Below are 26,350 nucleotides of genomic sequence, written 5' to 3' on the forward strand. Positions count from 1 at the left end.
TTAAACTATCAAAAGTTACCCTTATAACCAAGTTTTAATATGGGCGTATATACTTGGTCATAGGGGAATCCTGATTCATTTTAAACATGTTCACACATGCCAACATGTTTGAACTATTATTAAACAAACCATAGAAGATGAATTTGCACATAAGAAAGAAGCCCATGCATGATCCTGTGCCTCTTCAAACTATGGTTTGCAAAACCCTACTATGTTCATGCCTAGGAGTTCATTTTGCAAACAGAAATAATACGGATATACTAAGAAATACTAAGGACACACTATATTGTAAAAGGGAGTAGTGTGCTTTGTCTTTGGGGGAATGTTACATATTTAATATGAGAACATGTTCCAAACTGGAACAAAAAAATCACAGATACGTACTTAAACATTGTATATGGGCCTATCTTCATGGTCTACTTTGTGTATCTTAATTACATTCCAATTGTTTCTTGATTTTATAGAGTTTATGTGTCTTACTCACTTCTCCCTGTTTTAATAACTATAATTCCAGGACCATGGTTATCATGGGTATAGAGCACTGTAGACTCCACCCAGATTTTAGCATGAACAATAGCAATAGCAATAACAAATACATTTCTGTACACTTATCAGTGTACATAAGCACTCCCTAAGCTATTTACAATGTGTAAACAGATTGCCCCCAAGAAGCTGGGTACTCATTTTAGTGGCCTATGAAAGGATGCAAGGCTGAGTGGACCACGGAGCCCTGCTTGGGATTGAATTCACAACCTTGTGGCTGTGAATAGCTGCAGAACTAGCATTTAACCACTGCACCACCAGGGCTCCTTAACAGATGTATCTTGATTTCAGTAAAGCCTTTGACAAGGTTCCCCATGACTAGACAAGATAACTGTTACATGGATTTCTAATTGGTTCACCGGCCAAACCCAAAGGGTGCTCAACAATGGCTTCTTTTCATCTAGGAGAGAAGTGACCAGTGGAGTCCCACAGGGTTCTGTCCTGGACCCAGTGCTATTCAACATCTTTATCAATGACTTGGATGACAGAATTGGGGGCATACTCATCAAATTTGCAGATGACACCAAATTAGGTGGAATAGCTAATACCCCAGAGGACAGGATCAAAATTCAAAACGACCTGAATAGACTAGAAAGCTGGGCCAAAGCTAACAAAATGAAATTCAACACAGAGAAATGTAAGGTACTGCACTTAGGGCAGAAAAATGAAATGCAGAGATATAGGATGGGGGGCACCTGGCTGAACGAGACTACGTGTGAAAAGGATCTAAGAGTCCCAAGTAGACTACAAGTTGAACATGAGTCAACAGTGTGATGCGGCAGCTAAAAAGGCCAATGCAATTTTAGGCTGCATCAATAAAAGTATAGTGTCTAGATCAAGAGAAGTAATAGTGCCACTGTATTCTGCTCTGGTCAGGCCCCACCTGGAATATTGTGTCCAGTTCTGGACACCACAGTTAAGAAAGAACATTGAGAAACTGAAGTGTGTCTAAAGGAGGGAGGCTGAAATGGTGAAGGGTCTGGAAACCATGCCCTATGAGGAACGACTTAGGGAGCTGGGGATGTTTAGCCTGGAGAAGAGAAGGTTAAGAGGTGATATGATAGGCCTGTTTAAATATTTTATGGGATGTCATATTGAGGAGGGAGCAAGCTTGTTTTCTGCTGCTCCAGAGACTAGGACCCAATGGAGCAATGGATGCAAGCTACAGGAAAAGAGATTCCATCTCAACATTAGGAGGAACTTCCTGACAGTAAGGGCTGTTCAACAGTGGAACACACTCCCTCAGACTGTAGTGGAGTCTCCTTCCTTGGAGGTCTTTAAACAGAGGCTGGATGGCCATCATTCGAGGATGCTTTGATTGAGAGTTCCTGCATGGCAGGGGGATTGGACTGGATGGCCCTTGTGGTCTTTTCCAACTCCATGATTCTATGATTTGACAGTGAAACACACTCGCTTGGAATGTAGTGGACTCTCCCTCCTTGAAGGTCTTTAAACAGAGGCTGGATGGGATTTTGTCGGGATGCTTTGATTGAGAGTTCCTGCATGGCAGGGGGTTGGACTAGATGGCCCTTGTGGTCTCTTCTAACTCTAGGATTTTATGATTCTATGGTGTTCAGGTGTTCTTCCCTTGCCTCCTTTCTTAATATGTATATTTGGTTATTTACAATGTGTGTTATATTCCTGTGTTAAAGTCTCAGAATAGATGTTCCTCTGCAAACAGGTTGTATAAAGTTTATTAATATTAATACTGATGTTGTAACAGGAACAAGAAAAACCCTGTTTAATTCTGATACCAGGCAATTTTGTGAAGTGGCATTTGGCACTGAGACTGCAGCTTGCTCTTAGTTGTATAAGTAAGGATGCAAAACCTGATTCAGGACAATATAATAGTTAATCTGGCATTAATAGCATGACCAGATTTCTTTTTGCACTTCAAGCCACAGCTGAATGTTTGCTGCCTTTCCACTTGCTGCCTTGTCTGTACTGCTTGGCTTCTTCCTAGCTTGTAGTGATTGAGGTCTTAATCCTAATTTCTAAACAGCATGAAAATCAGAAAACATTGTTTGATTTTGATAGACTTTTGAGCTTTCTGGCTATTTGAAACCCTTTGGATTTTTTTTTACATTTTTTATTTTTCCATGATTGGTATCTCTCTGTTTAATTCAGGTTAGAGTTGCCCCTACTGTCACTACCTGGAGTAACAAAAACCCCACTGCCCTTCCCAGCCATCCTTCTGCAGCCTCTCCCTCAGGGACACAGGTATAACATTAATTTTTCCTCTTTGAGCAGGATCTGCTCTTACATACCTTTTAAAAACATGTAGACACTTGCACACATACTTTCATGCACCACCACCATGACACCCATACTTTTTTGTACACTTTCTGTTTCTTGGTGCATTCCAGGCCATCTGGGAAGCCGTCACAAGTTTCTAATTTGATCAGGTTTCATTTTGCTGTTGCTTATATTGCAGGATAACTCTCAGAAACCTGAAAGAAATGTGAACTGGCTTATGAATCCAATTTTGAGTTCAAGTAGTAAACACCATAGTCTCCACTGGGGAAACAGATGGGTTTAAATAATCTAATATACCTTCCCTACTCCCATTTTTTTCTTTATTGAGTAAATGGCTTAGCCCTCATAAAACATTTTGAAACAAATTAACATCTCCCTCCCCGCGTCCTGTCCCTTTAATGAATTCTGTGTATATCACATTATATCATTTTGACCCAAGACATTGCAGATTGAGATTGCATCTTGTTTGTTACCTGTTATATAGTCTGTCCTTACATTCAAAATTAGTGCTATGCACTTTGGTAAATGATCATATGGTAAAGATGGGAAGTAGAATGGCGTTTTAAATGGACTATCAGTTGCTCTTGAGTTCAGAACGTTTAGCTCTTAAACACCTTAAACCCATGGTAGTCCTTTGCTTCTTCTTCAAAAGCAAACTTAAATAATTGGGGAAAAAAGTTTTCCTTCATTTGCTTCCCAGGGAGAAAATCCACCACCTCCTCCTCCAGGATTTATTATGCAAGGGGCTGGCAATACCAGTGTACCCCCACATCAGCCTACACCTCCTGGTTACAACATGTACTCACAGGTGGGAGCACGACAGACATATCCACAACGTAAGTAGCAGCAATTTTTCACTGCCTTATTTTAATTAATGGTTGAGTTGCAAACTTGGGACAACATGGGGACAGTGTTTTCTATGAATAAACTTTGGAAAACCATGTTAATCGAACTATTGTTAAAAATTAAGCCAGATTTTCCTCTTCCTGCAAAGGACGGGAAAAAAGAAATCAAGTTAAAAGAAGTAAGGCATGCCATACTTATTTTCCATCTGTCTTTGGGCTGCGTTTGTCATATGTAGATATACAGTTGGCCCTCCAAATCTACAGGTTCAACATCCATGGATTCAACCATTCCTGGCTTGAAAATATATATATATTAAAGCCCAAAAGCAAACCTTGATATTGCCATTTTATCTAAGAGACACCAGTTTATCATGCCACTGTATATAATGAGACTTGAGCATCCCTGGATTTGGTATCCATGGGGGGGGGGGGGGTTTCCTGGAACCAAAGGGCCCATTGTAAATATTTTCTCCTAAGTCAGGTGGTGTGAATAACACTCGTGGCAGGCCTCTGAGCTGAAAATGTTGATGCTGAATGCGAGGCCAGTGAATGGGAAAAGCAACAGCCCATCAGGACTTGATCCTGAATGAGTTCCAGCCTGCCTTGTATTACAGGAATCTGATTGGATGAGACTTAGTTGAAGGAGAAAATCTCTCCCTGCTTCACTCAACTGGATTATGTGTGCAGCAGCAGGCGAGCCTGGGTGTGTGTCAGGGAGATGGAGTTGCAGTAGTCTACTTTGATTCCATCCCCTTGACCACGTGTCTCATACGAAATCTTCTGTTTTTCCTTTGTGTTTCTGAGGGTAGGTGCCTCAGGGGAAAACTGTTTGTATGAATGTACTTGTCTCACTTCTTGTGGTAGGCAGAATGGTCTTGAGAACTGGAGTCTTCTTTGTTTGTTGCGCTGAGGATATCCTGTACACAAGGAAACTCCCCCTGCCCCTGAAACTGGCGTGATCAGGACACATGCTGCACAGCCATATCAGCAGCAAACTCAGTGTATGCCACCTCATACCTGAGTTTTAAAAACTCACAATTTGCTCTGGAGTTTGCTAGAAACTGATGCTTCCAGCATATGAACTATAGACTCATGCTGAATTATTTTCTTTTGGTGGTAATGATGGGGGTGGCAGGCAGGACAGATCACTTGGTAGCTGCCACGATTTCCCTCAGTGTCCAGGCCAGTTTCCCATCCAGTACAACCGTTAAAGGTTTTTCCCTTCTTGGCAGTGCTACTGGTGGCGGCTTGTGAGATTAGAATGAGGAACTGGGCATCTCAGAAGCAGGAAAAACCTTACAGCAGAAAGGTTACAGAAAGGTTTTCTCTGCTTGCAAGGTGCCTAGCATCTTGTTCTGACCTCAGACTGAAGAGGGGGGAAATCATTAATAGTTGTTCTTGGTGGGGAAGTGGCCCAGACATTGACAGAAATGGCAGCAACTGGAAACTAGCAATCTGTCCTGGTTTTGGAAGAAAGGCAGATATAATGCGAGGCAGCAACAGTGGACACAGGAACTGTGGAGAAAACAGGTGCAGAGTGAAGGTGAAAACAACTACTTTCAGAGAAAATGGATGTGGGATGCCTCCAGGGCAGGTGTGGGGAAGAGCAGACGAGAGGGTCCATTCAGGCTCCCCCCTCCCCAAGTGTAGACGAGCCCTGAGACTGGGTCAGGATATCGTTGCCACCATGGATCTTTCCCAATTGGTATATGGCTTCACTCATTTTCAAGCTTTATTCTGGGCACAGGAACTTCCTGTAGGTCCATTTGCACAGAGAGATTCCCTATCCAATGGGGTTTATATTTTGTAAGATTCAAAGCCTCTGCAGTGTTCAGGAACGACAACTGGTCCAGAATGCTACAGCTAGACAAGGTCAAGTTGTAAGGAGCACGTAACTCAGTTGTTAGGACAGCTTCACCGGCAACCAGTCTATTTAGTACATGATTCAAAGGGATGGTTGTGACCAGTAAAGCTTGCTATGAATTGTGACAGTGCAGTTTGAAAGACCCTGTTCTTGCCTGTCTAATGTTTTAGATCTTCAAGAAAGTTCCTTCTCTCCGTTTCATTGCCCTTTCTGGTGGCCATTCTCAGTGTCTAGAGCTCCCTCCCAAGGGAATTGATGGGGTCCCCCTTCTCTTTATTGTCCTTACACCAGCAAAGAAAGGCCTTTTCATTCAAACAGTCTTTTGGTATTTTAAGACAGATTATTCTTTAATTGGGCTTGGACTGGTTTTGGCACTTTCATTTCTTTTCATTGGTACATGATAATCTGATTTTATGTGTTAATTTTATTTATGTTTACTGCTATGAGCCCCATTGAATAGCATTTTTAGGCAGAAAAGCTGAAGTAAAAATTTACTGTGTCTTACTAAGGACAAACCCATTATGCTAGATAGTACTAACTTTACTTTAAATCCTGATAAACTATGTGTGCAGGCAATTTGTCTAGTAAAATATATTTCTGCATCCAGGTCTGTTGCCTGGAGAATTGCATGATCCCTGAGCACAGCTGTTTGCTATCCCTGTTATACAGTAACTCTATAAAACTTTGTGTGTGAAGAAAAGAGCAGGATATAAATATTTTTTAATAAGACAACTTTTGAATGTGCTATCCCAGGTGCATAAAATGATTTGCCTTACCTTCTGCTCAAGGCACAAAAGATAGTGTCTTGCCCACAGGGCTTTTTCAATGGAATTTATAAATCAGCATGCTGTGCATTTAGCTGTCTTCCTTTCAAATCCAAGTGTTGGTTTCCAGTTCAAATCCAGCCACATTGGTTGACTGTTGTCTCCAAGAGCATCTTAGAAGAATTAAATAAATGAGTGATAGAAATAATGGTAATATCCATTACCATTATCCAGTTTATTTCTTCCCTCTTCTCCCCCCCCCCCCCCCCAGGTTAATAACCAATGTCATGGTACTAAGCAAGCAAGTAGCTTGTGTTTCTAGAGCAGTGGTTCCCAACCTTTGCTCCTCCATTTAATTTGGGCTTCAGCTCCTGGAAGCCCCAACCAACTCTGCTAACAGTCAAGAATCGTGGGAGCTGAAGTCCACAACACGTGGAGGACTAATGTTGGGAACCACTGTTCTAGAGAATGGGAGGCAGTGCAGTGTGGAGCAGTATTTTTTGTTTTTGTTTTTTGCAGCTTACAGGTCAAAGTATTGTCAGCCCACCATTAATGATTGTAATTTCAAAGAAAGAAATTGCATTCAGATATGTAATGTGTCTTCTAAATTATAAGAGCTGGCTACATAAAATGTGGTGTTTTGATTGGGGTTATTTTAAAATTCTGCCTTGAGATAAATTTCAACTAAAAAAAGTTAATTAGGAACCTAGCCAAATTCCATGATCTGGAATAATTACTGTATACACTCATGTGCAAGTCTAGAATTGACCCCTCAGCTTATCCTATTATTTCTTAAATTGTACGCTATAGGCAGGTTTACTCTTTTATATTTATTGTTTTTATGCACAGAGCTGTGCAAATCTACAGCGCTATATAAATAAATAATAATTATTATTATTATCCACAGGTCAATGTAATTATGGTACTTTAACTCATACACACACACACACACACACACACTAGAGAACCCATCAATTGGTGAAAGGCAAGAGTGTAATCTGTCCTGGAAGCATTGATTCCCACCCTCCACCACCACTCTTTCATCCATCCAACTATCACAGACAGTTGTACCTGCTAGAATTTTGTAAGTTCTTTGCCATTGTTTTACTTTACTTCATCCTTTAGCTCCTTTGTCACATGCCCCTAAGTTTACACTTCATTTATCCACGGGTTTTATCATAATCCATAATTTTGGCCGCAAAAATGTCCTCAACTTAAACATTAGGTCAACTTATAGTTGAGTATATATGACACATGCAGCCTCTTTCAGGAGGATTGTAGGTTATTGATATGAGTCACATCTCACTTTTACTAACTTTCTCCTTTTTCTCCTCTGATGTAGCTTGTCAGCCAGCACAGCAGTATTCTTATGGAACAGGGGGACCGTCGCTGTATCAGCCCCAGCAGCAGCCTCTTGCTCCTCCTCCTCCAGCTGCTTCTGTCTCTTACACTAACCCCAACCCTCCCTACATTCCCTCTAATCCTCCCAGTTCCATGCCTTCTCCATTATATCCAGCACAGCCCCAACCCTCTCCAACAACCTTGAATCCAAGTTCTCCTCTTCCTCCTCCTCCCCCTCCTTCTGGTGCCTCCTTCCAGCATGGCAGGCCAGGAGCTCCAGCATCTTCTATGCCGTATGCGCTGCCTCCTGGACCAACAGGTACAGAGCCTGCAACAAGTGAGCTCGCTGCATCCCAAAGAACAGGTCTGCGCTTGAAAGGAGCCTTTGTTTTGCATTCTGGAATGTGGGAATACATCTGTTATATTATTATTATTATTATTATTATTATTATTGCTGCTGCAGCTGCATGTGTATGCATTGTATGACCCATACATCATTTTGTTTACTTTTGTTTCTAAAACTGTTACTAGCCTCTCGTCATCTGTATAACATCAACAACTTTCTTGCTCACTGTTGAAAACAGCTAGCAAAATTTTATTTATTTGCTTATTTCCCACCTTTTCCCAGCCCTGTTAGTCAAGGCAGCTTATAAAAGTTAAAACAGATACAGCTAAAAGTATACATCATACAAAGATTAAAATAATAACTTCTGCATGTAGAGTTATTACAATACACAAAATAGATATCCAAAATAATCCAGAGTCATTCACTGCATATGGAAAAGAGACTCTCAAGCTGGTATGCAAGTATATAAAAAAAGTTTTGCCACCTTCCCTAATTCCTTGCTTAAATATGTTTATTATCTTCTATATCCCTGTTAGTTAAAACCAACCTAAAAATGGTGTATGGAGAAAAAAAATCAATTCATTAAATGTCTGTCTGAATTAATTGGCATCTCCATTTCCGCAGCTTAAAAGAACAAGGAGTTGCTTATAGAAAGGTTTATGAAATAGAATCTGGTTCCTATTTTGTTTTTGTAATATTCCCAAATAGTTAAACTAATGATTTTCAGTCTGTGGCCAGCAGCATTCCCCAAAAACTGTATGTTACGCTATTCATTTAGTAAAATTTTATACTGGCCTTCTTTCAAAAAGGACAGATTAGGATATGTAGTTCTCCACTATCTATTTTATTCTTGTATTAATACCATAATCCTGGGATGGGAATCACAAGGCCCTTGTTGGTCAGCATGTCTGCAGTAGTCCTAACCAATGGTCAGGAATGCTGGGAGTTGCAGTCCAGCAACATCTGGAGGGCCACCTGATTCTATCTCCTGCTTTAATGACCTGAATAGACTAGAAAGCTGAGCCAAAGCTAACAAAATGAAATTCAACATGGAGAAATGTAAGATACTGCACCTAGGACAGAAAAATAAAATGCACAGATATAGGATGGGGGATACCTGGCTGAATGAGACTACATGTGAAAGGGATCTGGGAGTCCAAGTAGACCACAAGTTGAATATGAGTGAACAGTGCGATGCGGCAGCTAAAAAGGCCAATACAATTTTAGGCTGCATCAATAAACGTATAGTGTCTAGATCAAGAGAAGTAATAGTGCCACTGTATTCTGCTCTGGTCAGGCCCCACCTGGAATATTGTGTCCAGTTCTGGGCACCACAATTTAAAAAGGATGTTGAGAAACTAGAGCGTGTTCAAAGGAGGGCGACTAAAATGGTGAAAGGTCTGGAAACCATGTCCTATGAGGAACGACTTAGGGAGCTGGGGATGTTTAGCCTGGAGAAAAGAAGGTTAAGAGGTGATATGATAGCCCTGTTTAAATAGTTGAAAAGATGTCATATTGAGGAGGGAGCAAGCTTGTTTTCTGCTGCTCCAGAGAACAGGACCCGGAACAATGGATGCAAGCTATAGGAAAAGAGATTCCACCTCAACATTAGGAAGAACTTCCTGACAGTAAGGGCTATTTGACAGTGGAACAAACTTCCTCGGAGTGTAGTGGAGTCTCCTTCCTTGGAGGTCTTTAAGCAAGCCTGATGGCCATCTGTTGGGGATGCTGTGATTTGGATTTCCTGCATGGCAGGGGGTTGGGCTGGATGACCCGTGCAGTCTCTTCCTACTCTATGATTCTGTGATTCTATGATTTAAGGTAAGCTAGGCTGAAAGATGGTGTCTCACACAATGAGGTCCTTTAGGCAAAATTAAGAATCCATGTCTGCCCAGTTTTGATTGGATTCTCATCGCTATGCCATGGTGGCTGTTCCAGAATAGGATCTCTACTAGTTACTTAACGTACATTGTTGTCGCTTGTCTCTGTAGTTCTCTCCATGCTGTAGAGCTATAAAGCTTTTTGCCATGCACTGCAGCTGTACCTTTGTATACCTGGAGACATGAAAGTACAGGGAGCAACATAGGAAAAAAAACCTGCAGCAGTGACCATACATCTTTCAATATGGTATAAAACACCCTTAATTAACCTTGACTTTGCACTACTCCAAAAACAAAAGTTGCTTTGTTAGTAAGATTTGGGATGGTTTTAGAAGATTCTTATTTAACATAAAAGTTGAGTGCATTTTGATTATATTTAAAAATTAACTTTGAAAGTCAGGTATTATTTAGGAATAAATCCAATTCCAATTCTACATAGACTAGACTAGACCCATGGGAATGAATTGAACTTTTTACCTACAGCTAGCTTAAGCTCTGTGCATCTCAGTTAATTGGTTTTGGTTGGACTAATATTGGATTTAACTCTTTACTTTAAAAAAAACTACCATAATTTTAAACAGAATTATATGACCCAATCTTTATTTAGTCGCTCTCTATTTATTGCAAGCTGTATCCCCTCCCCACTTTAATTTGCAGTATGGAATATTGAGGAAACAGTTTAGAAATGACTTTGCATTGTACCTTTTCAAATTTCCACAAACTAAACAGAAGCATGTGTGCATGACTAGAACATTTGCTCATACATTTTTGTGAGCATGGCATGAAGACTGAGTGTCCTAGAACCAAATATCTACTGTAATCTTGCTTTGTGTTAAATTTTTTGTCTTCCCTAGCTTTTAATGCATGGTAACAGACCTGTTTCTTTATCAATGCTGTTTATATCTTCCTTTTTTCCTTTTCTTTTTAAAGATCTTAAATGAACATATAATAGTAAGACATACAGATTTATTTTATCAGGGATAATGAGTTTTGTACATTTATTTTGCCAGGAAATGAAGGGAGCAAGAGGACTGCAGATTGATATTTCAACTGAAATGACATTACTTAAACAGTAGCTGTCTTTTCATACTTTTAAGATAGTTGTCTTTTTTAATATAGAAAACAAGATTTAATTGCTTGGAGAAATAACTTTGAAAATGTAGAGAATTTCAATGTGTCTTAAAATGCAAGCTAGTAACAAAAGGTTTCTAGTCTTGACGGTGAGGTCCTTCCAGTTTGTAACTGGTCTGTTAAAAGCTGAGTGAGCAAAACCACAATTCTGTGCATGCTCCCTGGCATGGGATTTGGTGCAATTGAAGACAACTAAAACTTATTTCAGTATTATAGGATTGTATTATAAGAGCATCCACCAAGTGGACACAATCAGTTGTTCCATAAACAGATCAGCATGGCTTCTAGGACCAACCATATTCCCAACAGAGTCTAGAGAATCTACAGCCCTGTTATCAACACTGTTACCACCACCCCTAGTTCACTGAGCTTGAAAGAGTTAGTATTTTGTATTGTAACTCCTGGACTTTCCTAGCCAATATGGCCATTGATTGGCCATGCTGCCTGGATCTGGGAAATGCAGTCTAAAGAAAACCTGCATCTCCAGTAAGGCCTTGGACACCCGTTTGTGTACAGCATGTGCCTTAGGCTGCATCTGCGCTGCAAAAATAATGCACTTTAATACGGCTTTAACTGCCATGCTCCATTCTACGAAATCCTGGGATTTATAGTTTGTTGTGGCACCAGAGCTCTCTGATAGAGAAAGCTAAATCTCTCACAAAACTACAAATCCCAGAATTCCATAGCACTGAGCCATTGTAGTTAAAGCGGTGTCAAACTGCATTATTTCTGCAGTGCAGATTAGCCCTTAGATACCTAAGGTTCAGTTACCTGATTTCTTTGTGTTCTGTTTTCTTGTGGATCTGTATATCTGACACTTGCAAGGCCTATCACTTATGGCCCTCATCAAATAGCATGATTACCTTTCCTGTCAGTGATGTGATGTTTTAATCACCATGGCAGCCAGGCCCTTAACAAAACTGCCCATTAGCCAAGTGCCCCATGGTGATCAAAACTTGAGATAGTATTGGCTTTGAGTGAAAACACTGTCCTACCTCTTCCTCACTTTCCTCCTCTCTTATTAGAAATGCTTCTAAACCCAGCACTGTCACTTCAGAGCCCATTAACTCGGCATTTAAAGACAACAGAATTTCTAAATTCACTACTTGGAAGAGAGGGCAAAAACTCAGAATTTGTAACAGGGCATTGCTTTCTCCAGTTGAATCCAGGAAGAGTGGAAGCCAGGTGGGCTCCAGCCTGTTGCATTTGAGGAGTTGTTGCTATTTTATTTAGTTTTACATTCCTGCCACCTTTGTCCTCTCAAGGCTGCATTCATGGGATTATCCCATTTTATCATTGTAGCATCCTTCATGAAGTTAAGTAATGCTGAAAGAGGCCTCCTACTGACCTTCATTGATGGTCAGAAATTTCAGACAGTTTCAGAGTCTTAGTGTTTGGAGTCCAGTGCACAGTCCATTACAGCAGTGGTTCTTAAACAGAATCCCTTAAGAACCTTCAGATTCTTAAGCATCTTCTCAGTGAGCAGGACCTCAGTGATATATGTGGAATTTGGAGCAGTTACATGTTTCCCATTACCAGTTTTCACTTCAATTGAAAGTTTGACGTTCAGGTTGAATACTTTCAGGGCTGAAGGATGAACAGTCTGGGACTCTATCCCCACATAAACTGGACGTGTACCTCCAGAGTATATCTCCATAATATTTTCCAGCATGCTGCAGATGTGGAAAGGACTTCTTGAGGACAGAGAGGTTATGAGGCGGGGAAAAAACTGCCTGGTACCACAGCGGCTCTGTTCTGTAACCACCACCAAAAGATAATTAGTAACATCTGACCAGGGTGATTAGATGTCCTCTTTTGTAGGGCATGTCCTACATTTCAGCCTTCAGTCCAGGAGGAATTCCAAAATGTTTCCATTTTGAGCATGACTAAGAAGCATGAATTTCATTTATATTAATGTTCGCAGCTTTATTTTGCAATGTCCTACATTTCACAGTGCCTTATCTTCCTTTGCAGTTATACATCTGGTCATCCTGCCATTGGACCCATTTAATGTCATTACCATCCTGTAACAATGACTCTGATAGTGGTTCTTTAGATTTTCAGGCAGAATTCTTTCTTAGCCTTATCTGGCGATGTCAGGTATTGAACCTAGAACCTTGCAAACAAAACAAGCACACTACCTCTGAACTGTTTTGAGGTGACTTGTCCTCCTTTGAGGTTATGACATCTGGTCACTCTGCATCTGGTCATCCCATGTTGTCTTCCTACTCTACCACATGATTGACTCTGTAATTAGTAGTGTGTCCCAAGTGGAAAATAGAAGAACTCCATGTGCTTTTGGGCCAGATGGCTCCAATCAGAGAAGCCAATGTGCAAGGTGAATCTCCCTTTCATGGCTCATCCTAGCCAGTAATCTTTACTTTGCTATATGCTCCTGATCCCAAGGGAAGTTTTGCATTAGTTTTGAATTCCAGTTTCAGAGATCAGTGCCAATGCTCACCAATTACAGACAGTGTCAGTGGAATTTTTAAAACAAACAGATCAAATGTTATCTTTATGAACATGTTAGGTTTATATGGCTAATTGGATGATGAACACGGTAAGAAGTGACATTTCCAGCCTGTGTCAGAAAATATTTTCCGGCATATGTATATGAAATTTGAAAAGCTAGTGATAAAAAGCAGTCAGTCCTGACGCAGCTTCTGAGTTGTTTTTGCATTTTTGTCTGCAGAATATCAATCCATACAAGATCCAGCCAGTATCCTGCAAGGTGAATTAGCTATCTTATAAACAGGAAATCATTAAGGCCCAGCACGAAAATTTAACAAATCTGACTCTAGCAGTGCATGTGACCTCAAATTCAATACCCTGAACTAATAATACTTGTTAAATTCAATAAATTGTAACATTTGGTAAAAGCTTAATGAAAATAAATGGTTCAAGTGAAATAGTGGAGCTGGGATTTATAACCACAGATGTGAACAACTTTTAAAACATGTTGATTGTTTCTCGGTGTAGTTAAAATATTGATCCATGATCTGCACCACAGTTACTGAAACATTCTTTTGTGCAAGCAAGACAGTGATAAAAATAACTGAGAAGACAAGTCATGGTTTTCAAAATAGCTCCAACTGTCTTTCAGTCAAGGTTGTGTGTATTCTGCACTTAAAAATATTCACCCGAGCAGTCTAGAAATTCTGAAGCCCAAATCATTTCTATACAATTGAACAAATTTGTGTAAAATATGAATGGACTTCCTTCAGCCCATGAAAACATACCGGTAACAGTTGGGAAATGGTGGAGGGAAAGTATACAAGGGTGATGAAGATACCTATTTGCACTAGTTCCTTGACAAATAATGGGATTTAAACTCCCCCCAAAACTGTCCCACAAGAACCCCAAAACTGCCACAGATTGAAGTTGCATGTGTCATATGGTACCTGGGAAAAGCTTTGGTATCTGGGGGTGAAATTGAGGGCACAGTCCTTTAAGGCAGACTTAAAAATTCAAGAGCTGAAAAGCAGAAAGGGCCAAGCTGCAATGGTTTTCCTTTTATGCAGCTGCAAATGCAGATCCCAGGATGAGCTTGTGATCAGAAGAAAGGGTGCTAACTCAGCCCTCAAAATGACATACTCTTGAGGTGGCTTGGGACCACATTCCAGAAGCTTTAGGGCATAGTGTTAGGTCTACTTGAGTCCCCATCATTTTCTCTGTGAGAATGGCCTTTTTGGGAACTGTAACGAAATCACGCTGCTCTCATGTCTGCTGCATGTTCTTGTTTCTCATATTTAGCCTAATTTATTCCACATTTTTACTGGTCTGGCTAAGTCAGATTTCTCTAGTCCTGGGGGAGTCCCAGAGCTAAGCAAGACTTAAATTGTCAATCCAGTTGGCTTCTGTAATTTGAGCAAGCATTACCTGCATATTTTCAATATATTTTTCAGAGTTTACTTCCTAAATTGCTTGGGAAAAAAGTTGTAAATTCTAGGTTTTAACTAAGAAGATGTTGTAGTATGCTAGATTTACGATTCTGTGGTTAAAAATTCCAGCTGTGATTATTTTAATCCATTAGCAATAACAATTTTGCATTTCTTTTTGACTTCAGTGGTCTTTTAATTCACTTCAATACAGGTCTCAATCAGAGTGTCATCCTAAGCATACCTGTAAGAAAATCCTGCATTCTCTTTGGCAAGAGCAAATTCCTTCAGAAATATCTGCATTTACCATTTTGAAATTAATTGTGAAACTTCCATTCATTTTCAGCAGGGATTTTCCAAGAACTATTCCTAGTTGATCGTCACATGAATGTGCTCAGTGTCCAAATGTGCATTAGACAAGGCTAAACTGGGGTTTTGTTCAGTGGGTACATACATTTTGCATTGCACATTTGCTGTAGGTCTCTGCTCTCCTGTGAAAATTGCTTCCATTGTGATGTTAGTGACTGCTGTGCCTTCTAGAGACTGAATTATCAGAAGTCACCTGCATGAGTTAAATAATCTTGCTTTTTGTGTGTTTTTTAAAAAGATACCTGGTAAATTGTTTGTCCCGTTTCTTTAAAAATATTCTTTATGGATCTTCTGAGTCTCCATACTAGTTTTTTGCGAGTAAGCTCAGATGTAGCTATGGGGGGAGGGATGAGAGTATTGTCCCCAATAAGTATTCTAGCCTCCCAAATGAAATAGTTGTTCAGTCCACAAATTTCTAGCATTGCAGTGATTTAAAATTTCAATTTACAATTAACAAATAGAGTTTGTGTGTGTGTGTTGTCTGCCTTGACCATGACAACCCTAAGGTGAATCTATTGTGGGGTTTTCTCAGCAAGATTTGTTCAGAGGAGACTTGCCCTTGCCTTCCCCTGAGGCTGAGAACATGTGGCTTGCTCAAGTTCACCCAGTAGATTTCATGACTGTGAATCAAACCCTGGTCTCCAAAGTTGTCAGACAACTCAAACTATTATAGCATGGTGGTGGGGATAGGGTGGGGCAGACAGAGGGAATGGAAACTCAGCAAGAATCACATGAATACTTATAGTGTCTCACCCTCTACAATGCTAGAAATTTGGGGACTGAAGGAAAATTTCTTTCATGGAAGGGGAAAGAATTCTTATTTGGACAAGCAGTGCCCACATTCCTACCACTATTACAGTGGTTCCTACACCCCGGTAAAGTTTTGTGAGCCTTTGTTAACCCTGGAAAGCAGTACAATATAAAAAACCCTTTTCATTTAAAAATAGTGAACTCTTTTCCTTTTTATGTTCATAATGACATCAAATGAGAAGAATGTTTGTTTTTCAGCTTCCATTAAAACACATGTTCCCAGTCTTCATATAAGCTGGAGCTTATAGAGCGAACCACTACCCCACTATTATTAAATGCCTCACACCCCCAGAAATGCTTTTGAACTTGCAGGTTCATACACCAGTTTTAGGATTTAGACAGAAGGTCCCTTTAGACCTCAGACTGGAAGAGGCAGAATGTAAGAGTTCTGGAAGCAGGACTAGGTATTTATTTCCTCTAAAGGTAGCTCACAAGAACAATGGGAAGCATGTGCAGAATGTGTGACAGTGCCCCTTAGGACCTCTTGCCAAAGCTATTAAAATTCCTTATGTCAAGCAACATTGCTACAGAGCCCCCAAAGGAGCCGTTAAGGTGCAACCTTTTTACTTTGTTTCCCAGTTAGGTTTATTATGAATTCAGGTGGCAAGATTTGCCCAAACTCTCTCTTGCTATTAAATATTCTGAGCACAAAACAAATGTAAATCTTAGCCAGGTTGCTAAAATAAGCATCTTTTACAGCTGCTTCATTTTTCTGATCTTCCTGGTTTAATCTGAACTCTTTTTTTGTTTTTGGTTTTTAAAGTAGCTGCTGCTGCTGTGGATTTATGGTTTTCAAGAGCCTTCTGGTATTAATGCAGCAAAATCTAGCTGTTTTAAAAACCATCTGCACCCAGAAGGGTGGGCAAAGAAATCCAGAGTGTTCTGAGCAGAACTCACTGTAAAATAGGTAGTTTCTCTCAGCATGCTGTACTGGTTTCTCTTTTAATCCCTAAATTATCAAAAATATTCCAAATGTAGCTCTTCAGTTGTACTGAAATCTGCTCCTATAAAGAATCCATTGATATCCATGGAATAGCCAGCTCCATTGCAATTAACAAGTAGTCTGTATCTTTTATTTTATTTTTTATATTTAAAAAAAGTCTTTTTTTAATTTTTGCATTAGAATTTAATTTATTTTTTAAAAACGAAACAAATGGTTTTACCTATTAGTTAATTTGAGAGTCAGCATAGTGTAGTTGTTTGAGCATTGGACTATGACTTTGGAGGCCAGGGTTCCAATCCCTGCTTGGCCATGGAACCCACTAGGTGACCTTAGGCAAGTCACATTATCTCAGCCTTAGAGGGACGCATTGGCACCCCACGCATTCCAACCAAATCTTGCTAAGAAAACTCTGATCAGGTCACCATAAGTTGGAAACAGCATGAATGCACACTGTATTAGTTAACTTACCTTGAATAGCTGAATGGATATCCTTGATTTTTTTTTAATGCAGGTAGCATAGATATGTTCCCAGATTTAGCCTGTTACTTTATGTCACCGATCAAGATGTCCAGTGTCCTTCAGGAAATGCTGTAGCTCAGTGACAAAGCATAGTTTTTGTCCACAGTCCAGTTGCTTGTGTCTTCAAATAGGACTGGGAAAGCTCTGTCTGAATTGATGGAGAGCTACTGTGAGTCAGTTGCAGAGTAGACCATACCCAGCTGGATGAATCAGTAGTCTGGCTTTGAATAAGGACTTTTTCGCTGTACACAAAGTACTTTGATTTCATGTTAACTAGTGTGGTTCCACCTTATAAAATAATGAGATTTGGAATTTAGAAAATGAGTATTTAGAATTCTCAGCCAGAGGACTCTACTGCCTCACAAACTGCAAATCCTAGAATTTCATAGGATGCAGCCATGACAATTAAAGTAGAATCATAGTGCTATAATTGTGTAGTGTGAAAGGTTCCTAAGGCAGTCTGCTCCATTCCTAGTCTATCCATTTCATTATTGAAAAATTGTGCCAGTTAGATCTTCTAGATTAAGCAGAGGCTCAGGTGCATCTAGTGCATTCTAGACTTAGTTGTAAAAAATATTTTCTGTGCATTCTGTGACTCACACAAATGGCTCATCCTATGTCTATGCAGAACATTCAGATAATTCTAGAGTTGAGCTTCCTCCCCTGCTGTTCCCTCAAGTTTATCTCAGTTCCTTTTCATCTGACCCATAGAGAATTCATGGGATATTGCCATCAGTTTTGCATTCATATTTTAGTATATGAGATACCAAGAACATAGCTGTGAGGGATATCCACATGATGAGCAGATTTTATTACACAAAGGGATCTCGTAGCATCTTTGAGACTGACAGAGGTTTTTGGCATAAGCTTTTGTAGATTCAGTCTGCTGCACCAGACTCAGTCTACAAAAGCTTATGCTACAAACTTTTCTCTCACTTAGTCTCAGACTATCACAGCTGTGTTTTTAAATATGACCACAATGGAAAGTTTTTAGCACTTTATTTAAAGTTAATTGCTACACATGCAAGAACATCTAACTTTTAAAAATACCAATTTTAATCAATAAGTCAACAATAATCAACAAAAATATGTGTAACGCTCCAGGTACTTGAATGAAAGGGGCTTGTTATCTACATTTTGACAAGGGAAGGAACATAGCTGTGCATTGTTTTAATTAGAGACCGAGAGCGAAGAGAGTTAGGCTAAAGACTTCCACTTCTGATGAGAGAGGTAGTTTTGCACTATTCAAATTCATATTGCAAATGCAGACCACAGTGGTTTGTCTGTCAGGCTTCTGCATTTAGATTCAGTGGTAACCAGCAAAATGTGGCATTTTTTTGTCTTCTTCCTAAGAAGGAAGCATACTTATGTGTTGCTGATTTTATTTGTCCTTTTGTTTCAGGACCTCAGAATGGCTGGAATGATCCTCCTGCTTTGAGCAGAGTTGCAAAGAAAAAGAAGGTACAGTGGTCCCTTCCCTTATGCAGGGATCTGTTCTGGACCCCTCACCCCTCGTGTAAAAGGAATTCTGTGTATGCTCGAGCCCCATTAGAATGCATGTGGTGGTGCGTGGCACTGTGGAGTGTGCATGCCAGAGGTACACGCACCATTATCCCTTCTAGGATGAGAGGAGGCTTCTTCCGGCGCAGCTTTCAGCGTATGCCCACGTATAACGCAGCCGTGCTATACTCCATCTATTCAAATTGAATATTGAAGCCAGTGGGCACAAATATGGTACTGGTCCCTGGCACATGGGGTAGGGGGAATTGGCAGTCCCCCACATTAGACAGCTGAGAAAGCACCACTCTAAATGATAGCTATCCATGTTCAATCCTCCTCCATGTTCTTCAGAGGTTAGAAAAAGTGGCAGCCAAGGAGAGGAAATTGTTGCTTGTGAAACCCACACTTCTTAGATCAAATTTTAAACACAGCTGGTCTTCATTTTTTCTTTCTCTTCCTTAGATGCCTGACACCTTCATGCCTCCAGTTCCCATCACAGCGCCAATAATGAGCCCCCTGTCTGATCCACAAGCTCAAATGCAGCAGCCACAACAGCTGCCTCCAACATCTGCACCACCTTCAGCCCAGGTTCCGTTTCAGCCCTCACATCTTCCTCCTGGACAGCCAATGTTACAGAATCCTTTCCAGAATATTCCACAGCCTGGGGGTCAGACTATCATGACTCCTGCTGTGTCAGCATCTAGCATGGAAGGAGCACCAGGAGCCCCTATTGGCAATACCATGCAGGTAATAAGTGGTATAAGCAGCTCCCCAAACAGCCATCTGTTTTCTAGGGTTTCATCCTGGGTTAATGAGTGGGTCTTGCTTGCAAAGTTTTATTGCAAGAACTGCAATAAAGTTTCTAAGAGCTTCCCTAGAATATTTTTGAATTACTAATAAATTACCATCATGGTTTGAAGGATATATGCAAGTACACTTTCTACAGGAAACCTCAGACTAAACTCTGCCAGTTAGGGTAGCAAGAAAGAGATGGTGTTGACCTTCCCTCCTTCTGTCAATACCAGAAAAGTTTAGGGACCTGCATAAATGAACAAAGGTAAAGGGCAGCTGTTGGAAGGAAAACCCTAGTTTCTGGGGAAGTGGAATAGGGTTTGCTGCCCTTTTTCTGTTTTGTATGACAGATTGTAGGGGGTGGGGAATGCCATCATTTAGGTTGATAGTGGACTGGAGCAAAATTGTGACCAGGAAATTGGTGAGGATATAGGGATAGCTCTGCCCTGCCCCCCAAAATATCTCTATATTGTCTCACAAATCTGAAGCTGAACAGGAGCGTGGAATTGTGTTCACCTCAAAGCTCTCTCTCTCTTTCTCTCTCTCTCTCTCTCTCTCTCACACACACACACCAAATTCCTTACTCTTTCCTTACAGGTGACGAGACCATCAGAAGGTTAGCTAGAGGAGCCCTGGTGGCGCAGTGGTTAAATGCCTTTACTGCAGCCACTCACTCACAAACCACAAGGTTACAAGTTCAATACCAGCCAAGGGCTCAGGGTTGACTCAGCCCTGCATCCTTCTCAGGTCACTAAAATGAGTATGCAGGTTGCTGGAAGCAATTAGCTTACAGTTATAAACCACTTAGAGACTGCTTAGGTGGTATGAAGCGGTGTATAAATGAAGCTGTTATTACTATAGCTAGTCAGAAACTGTGGTGTCTGAGTGCTTAACTGAAGAGTATTCCTAGATAGGCAGCTGTTGAATTTCAGAAATAATAATAATAATAATAATAATAATAATAATAAGTTTGTTTATATTTTCCGCCTCTCCCAAGGATCAAGGAGGGATTACATCAATAAAATAATACAATAATACAGATACTATTGATAAAACACTAATACTGAATTTACCACATTCCTATTAGTTCTCTAAAAACAGTTCATCAGTAGCCAATAATCATAGTCGAGAGTAATGGTTTCTTCTTTCTCCCACTTATTCAGTGAGAGATCTGCTGGGTACAACATGAAGAAACAATCCTTTGACTCAGTAGGGTGGCAATGGAAGCAAATGATTCATATATGGTGGTTTGTGAGAACTTTGTGGGTGGGTTGCTATGCTCTGGGAGCTGTTGGCTTCTTGCAATGAGACTAAAGCAAGTAGAATTTGTCAACTAAAGTTGATTTAATTAGGATTTATTGGTGCTGAGGCAGATGTCAGGATTTGTTTTCTCCATGGAAGGTAATTAATGTTGTCCCAAACATATCTAAATGTGGCAACATAGACTCTGCTGTAGCACTCATTTCTCCCATGATAAGAAGGGAACAGCATTTGTTGATTTCTTGATACGGTCAGCTGACTAATCAATAAACTTGTTGTTGTTGTGATTTTATATTTATCCAGTGCTGACAGGGCCAGTCCTATCATCTGGTAGAGATTTGCAATTGGGAGCTTCTGTTAAAGGGCAGTGCATTTTTATAGGGTGAATTTGTGCCAATGAGGGGGAGTGAGTGGGAACCAGGGTACTTTTTTAACCTAGGCACCAAAATGTCTTGACTTTCTCCTGTTGGTTAGACAAATTGCCTAAATTAAATTCAGACTATTCCTGTCTTTGCACACATAATTTAAGAGAATAGTAGAGTATGAGGAACAGACCTGCACTTCAGGAAGTAGGCTTTTAGATAGCATGTGTAGTTCCCTTTTGGACCCAGCAAAATCTTCTAAGTGACTTTTCCTTTCCCCTAGCATGTGCAATCCCTGCCAACTGAGAAGATAACAAAAAAGCCCATCCCTGAGGAGCACCTTATTCTAAAGACCACATTTGAAGCTTTGATCCAGAGATGCCTCTCTTCAGCTACAGATCCGGTATGTCCTTCATGCAGCATGTTATCTCAATGTTTAGGGTTTTGTTTTGTTTTGATTCTAATACAGTAGATGTAGCGGAATCACACATTTGAAGTTGTTGGCATCCAGCTCTGTGTGGCAAATTGCCAGTTATGATTTATAAGCACCAGCTAGGTGCTTACCAAGGGCTTCATATAGTCAGATTATCCTCCCCTCCCCCATTGTTGTTGCTGTGTGATTTAAACAAAAGGAGAACATAATCTTAAGAAAGCTCCTTCTGGCAGGCAGCCCATTGAGAAAATTGCTTCCCAGTCAGAATGGTTAGATAGGACCTTGCAAACAGGATGTATAGAACATATTGTTCACACTCACCCAGATAAAATGGGAATGCATGAAATCCTATAGTCCATTTCATTGCAGAGAAGTTGTGATTCCATCAAAGCACATGCTTTGCACAGGGAAGCTGCCATTTCAGTCCCTAGTCTCCATTCCAGCTTCCCACAGTATTGGGTCCCCAGGCTACAACTCCCATCATCCCCAGCAGTGTGGCTTATGCTAGAGAATTGAAGGCATTAGAACACAACATCATGCTGGAGGAAGAACTTGGGAAAATAAGAACTAAAAAGGACTTCAAATCACACTTAGGTGAGAGGCTTATGCTTGAAACCTTGGAGAACTGTTGCCAATCAGTTACCTACAGATTAGTGGCCTGCATCAGTATAAGGCCAATAAATTTTTGTCATGGGAAGGTGTTCATTGCTGAGCCATGATTCAGATTTGGACATCCTTCCCAATCTTTCTGTTAGGATGCTAACTATTCTGGAAGAAATGTAATTCAAATGAACTGTGAAGGACTTGTCCTTCCCCAAATCCATATTTTTGTTTTGGGGAATTTTGTGCTGTCTCATACATATGACTGCATCTGGGCCATGCACCTGCACTTGTGCCATTGAAAAGCTCCTAGAGCAGGGATAGGGGAAATTGTGGCTGTCCAGATTATGTTGAACTCTAATTCCCATCATCACCAACCACTGGCCAGGCAGGCAGATCCTGTTTGAAGAAGTGTTTCAACCAAAGGTAGTAGAATCTATGGACTACCAGATATTATTTAAAGACAACTCCCATCATGCTTCACCATTTGCCAGTCTGGCTAGAGCTGATGAAAACTGGGCACCAGTAACTTTGAGAGAATTACAGTTCCCCAGTTGTTAACTGCTTTTGAGTCAACTGGAAATAAAGTTTAATAACAACAACAACAACAACTGTGACTCATGGTGACCCTATGAATGAGACTTCTCCATGTCTCCCTATTCTCAGCCTCTCTGCTCAGGTCCAGGCCCATGACCTCCCTGACTGAGTCCAGCCATCTCACATGAGGTCTTCCTCTCTTTCTACTGCCTTCTACCTTTCCTAGCATCATTGTCTTCTAATTATTCCTGCCTTCTCATAATGTGGCTGAAGTATGACAGCCTCAGTGTAATCATCTTGGCTTCCAGAAGAGTTCAGGCTTGATCTGTTGTCAAATCCTATCAGGAGCACTGGTCCTGCTGCTTTCTAGTGAGGAAGGGAGAACAATTCAGTTGATGAAGCAGCAGGTGATCTCAGCTTGGAAAAAGGAAGAAACAAGGATGTGTCCCTTTTCCTTTTGGGAGCCTGGAGCAGCCATATTTTAATTGTGTGAATTATTCCCCTACTCCCCCCATAAGCTGCTGTAGCATCATCCTCTACTGGGTCTTGAGCACTGGCAGAAGAAAGTTTTGAACAGAGCAGAAAAAGCTGGAGAATAGCTTCATGTGGCTTGTCCTAAAAGAGATATACACACATATAGGCCAATAACCTTATGTGCAAAGCCCATTGAACATTGTATAGAATGTGTGACTGAAAGTCACATGCAGAGCAAAGCTTTTATGTTTGAATCTATTTTTTCACTATAAGGCACAAATAAATGTGGCTCTGGTCTTAACCTCTAAAACAAGACAGTTTTCCAGTAACTTTCTATGGTCTGTTCTCTCCTGCAGCAAACGAAGCGGAAATTAGATGATGCCAACAAACGTCTGGAGTTCCTATATGATAAACTTAGAGATCAGACAGTAAGTTATATTTGTTGTTGCAGGTTGCACTTGTATCCTGAAGTTCTGACGAGCTAAGAACAGCTTCCTTAACAGTTTCCAGGAGACTGCTGAATCAGGCAGGCTATATTTTAACAGAATTGTTTCTTTTTGTCTTCAAATTATTCTCTGGGCACTTTTTTTTTTAGCTCAGTTCCTCTCTTTTGAAAAGAGTTGTTTGTTAGACATAATCACTAAATTAGTTACATAGATAGCTAGGGTGGATTCTGAGGTGATATCACCATAAGACAAATTTGATAGCTGAATATTTAAATAATCTTAACTGATTGGATGTGTGGTAAATTCAAGACTCATTTTGCCATCAACTCTAAGGAGTCTGAGATCAGTACTTAAATTGTAAGATCTCTTTTAATTGCATGAAAGCTTTCTGGGCTAGATCAGACTAAGCAGAGGTCTGCCTGCTCCAGCACTCTGTCTCCACAGTGGCCATGCAGAATAAAATGGAACAACAGAGGATAGCTTGGTCACATCATCTGGCATTTACAGCTGTACTGCTTCTAAATAGATAGGTTGTACATATATGTCGTGGCCAAGAGTGGACAGTTTTGGAGAGTCTGTGTGAAGTCATTTACTCACTCCAGCAGCTACTACCTTTGCCTGATCAGGCAAGATCAGCTGCTGTTGGCACAAACAAGGAGCAACATGAAATGAATCATAAACATCTGTAACTGTTTTGAAAGCCAGGTTTCTGGAGTGGCTGTGTACAGTGTTCAGCACTGAAAGTGCTAAGGGGGGCTAGGTTGGGAAAGAAACCCATGAAAGAACAGAGGACGTCTTTTCCATACAATTTTTCTTTTCCATCTTTCTTCCAGCTTTCCCCAACGATAATCAATGGTTTGCACAACATTGCCAGGAGCATCGAAACACGGAATTATGCGGAAGGGCTGAACATCCACACTCACATTGTCAGCACTAGCAACTTCAGTGAGACATCAGCCTTCATGCCAGTGCTGAAAGTAGTCCTCACCCAAGCCAATAAACTAGGCGTGTGAAATGGGTTTCTACAGAGAAGCAACGTTGCATGAAGTGATAGAAAGCTGGTCACTACAGTCCCTCTTGCAGAGCCTAATTTTGGAAGGGCCTGTGAGCCCTGTGGCTTTCTTCTTTCTCTCTCCATCATTTATTATTCTTACCTACAGATAGTGTATTTAATTATGCCATCCTATATTGTCCATTTTAAATGCATGTTAACTGCTGCTTTGAAAGTGGCTTTTAAATACAGAAAAGAGGAGAGGAGTTTGTGTGTTAAGGCTGACCTTGAAAGAGATTCCTTCCACATTCCTCAGCATCAACCAATTAAAAGTTCAAGATTCTATTTTATATGGGTGCTGAGTCATTCTTTTTTTAAGTGTGTCCTTCAGCAATGTTGTTCATAATTAGCTTATTTGTCAGTCGATTTAAATACAGTAGTTCATTAGCTTCACTTTTGTGTTGGCCCACATGCATGCGTATTTAGTTAAATGTGTTTCCACGAAATTAAGCTTCAGAATTTGATCTGGTTTCTTTTATGTCTTGTATTAACAACTCATCAAAATTATATTAAGGTTAGATCAAATAGAGACACCAGGAACTACAGTAATCACAGAACTGTTGCAGTAATTTCTCATGCAAGCAAGGAGGTGCTTAAAATTTTGCAACAAAGACTCTTGCTTTATATGGAGCGAGAACTGCCAGATGTCCAAGCAAGGATCAGGAAAGGAAGAGGCACTAGGGATCATACAGCAAACATACTCTGGGTAATGGAATGTACTAAACAATTTCAAAAGAAGATTAGCCTGTGCTTTCTAGATTATAATAAAGCATTTGAATTGTTCATGAGAAACTATGCATCACTCTTAATGAAATGGGTGTGCCATAATATTTGATAGTCCTGATGCATAATCTGTACTCAGGCCAAGAGGCTAATGTTAGGACAGAATACAGAGAAACAGAATGGTTTCCACTTGGCAAGGGGGTTGGGCAAGTCTGTATTTTATCATCTTACCTATATAATTTGTATGCTGAGCACGTAGAAAATGTAGGGTTGGACTCAGAGGAGGGAGGTGCAATATGTAGGTAACACCATAATACTAGCAGAAAATATCAAAGATATGGAAACATTGAAGAAAGTCAAGGCAGAAAGCGCAAAGGCAGCTTTACAGCTGAACACCAATAAAACAAAAATTATAACTACAGATGACGAAGAGATCGAAATAGTTCAAGATTTTCCATACCCAGTGAAGGTGAGACTCGGGCGAAACAGACCACCCCAATGGGGCGGCTTGAAGCTATCCCTGAGAAAGCCAGGTTGGGGCTGTGGAAACCGCACATCGCAGCTCCAATCCACCCTTTTGGCCCAAAGAGAAGAGGCAAATTGCCACTCCTTGTTGTGCGGGCAAAAAGCTGTTTTTTCCCGTCCCACCCTCGCTTTACAGCACTCCTGTGGTGTGTAAACGC

The 26,350-nt window shown here is 40.5% G+C and overlaps 1 protein-coding gene across 10 annotated transcripts in view; it reads left to right on the top strand.

The window, feature by feature from the left end:
- Window positions 1-25,234, top strand: part of SEC31A (SEC31 homolog A, COPII component) — a 70,958-nt gene extending 45,724 nt beyond the window's left edge. The window contains exons 21-29 of one of the 10 annotated variants that reach the window (XM_089526213.1): window positions 2,671-2,763; window positions 3,500-3,635; window positions 7,615-7,977; window positions 13,663-13,701; window positions 18,892-18,950; window positions 19,452-19,736; window positions 21,687-21,806; window positions 23,804-23,875; window positions 24,727-25,234. In XM_089526213.1, the coding sequence (XP_089382339.1) occupies window positions 2,671-2,763; window positions 3,500-3,635; window positions 7,615-7,977; window positions 13,663-13,701; window positions 18,892-18,950; window positions 19,452-19,736; window positions 21,687-21,806; window positions 23,804-23,875; window positions 24,727-24,906 (1,347 nt within the window). In that variant the 3' untranslated portion in view covers window positions 24,907-25,234. The remainder of the gene's footprint in view (window positions 1-2,670; window positions 2,764-3,499; window positions 3,636-7,614; window positions 7,978-13,662; window positions 13,702-18,891; window positions 18,951-19,451; window positions 19,737-21,686; window positions 21,807-23,803; window positions 23,876-24,726) is intronic. The other 9 variants (XM_089526215.1, XM_089526214.1, XM_089526216.1 and 6 more) reach the window with 9 other exon arrangements.
- The last annotated feature ends 1,116 nt before the right edge of the window (window positions 25,235-26,350 follow it).

The sequence above is a fragment of the Sceloporus occidentalis genome, unplaced genomic scaffold (genome assembly GCF_023333645.1).
Source record: "Sceloporus occidentalis isolate IW3139 unplaced genomic scaffold, rSceOcc1.0.p SCAF_5, whole genome shotgun sequence".
Taxonomy (NCBI): domain Eukaryota; kingdom Metazoa; phylum Chordata; class Lepidosauria; order Squamata; family Phrynosomatidae; genus Sceloporus; species Sceloporus occidentalis.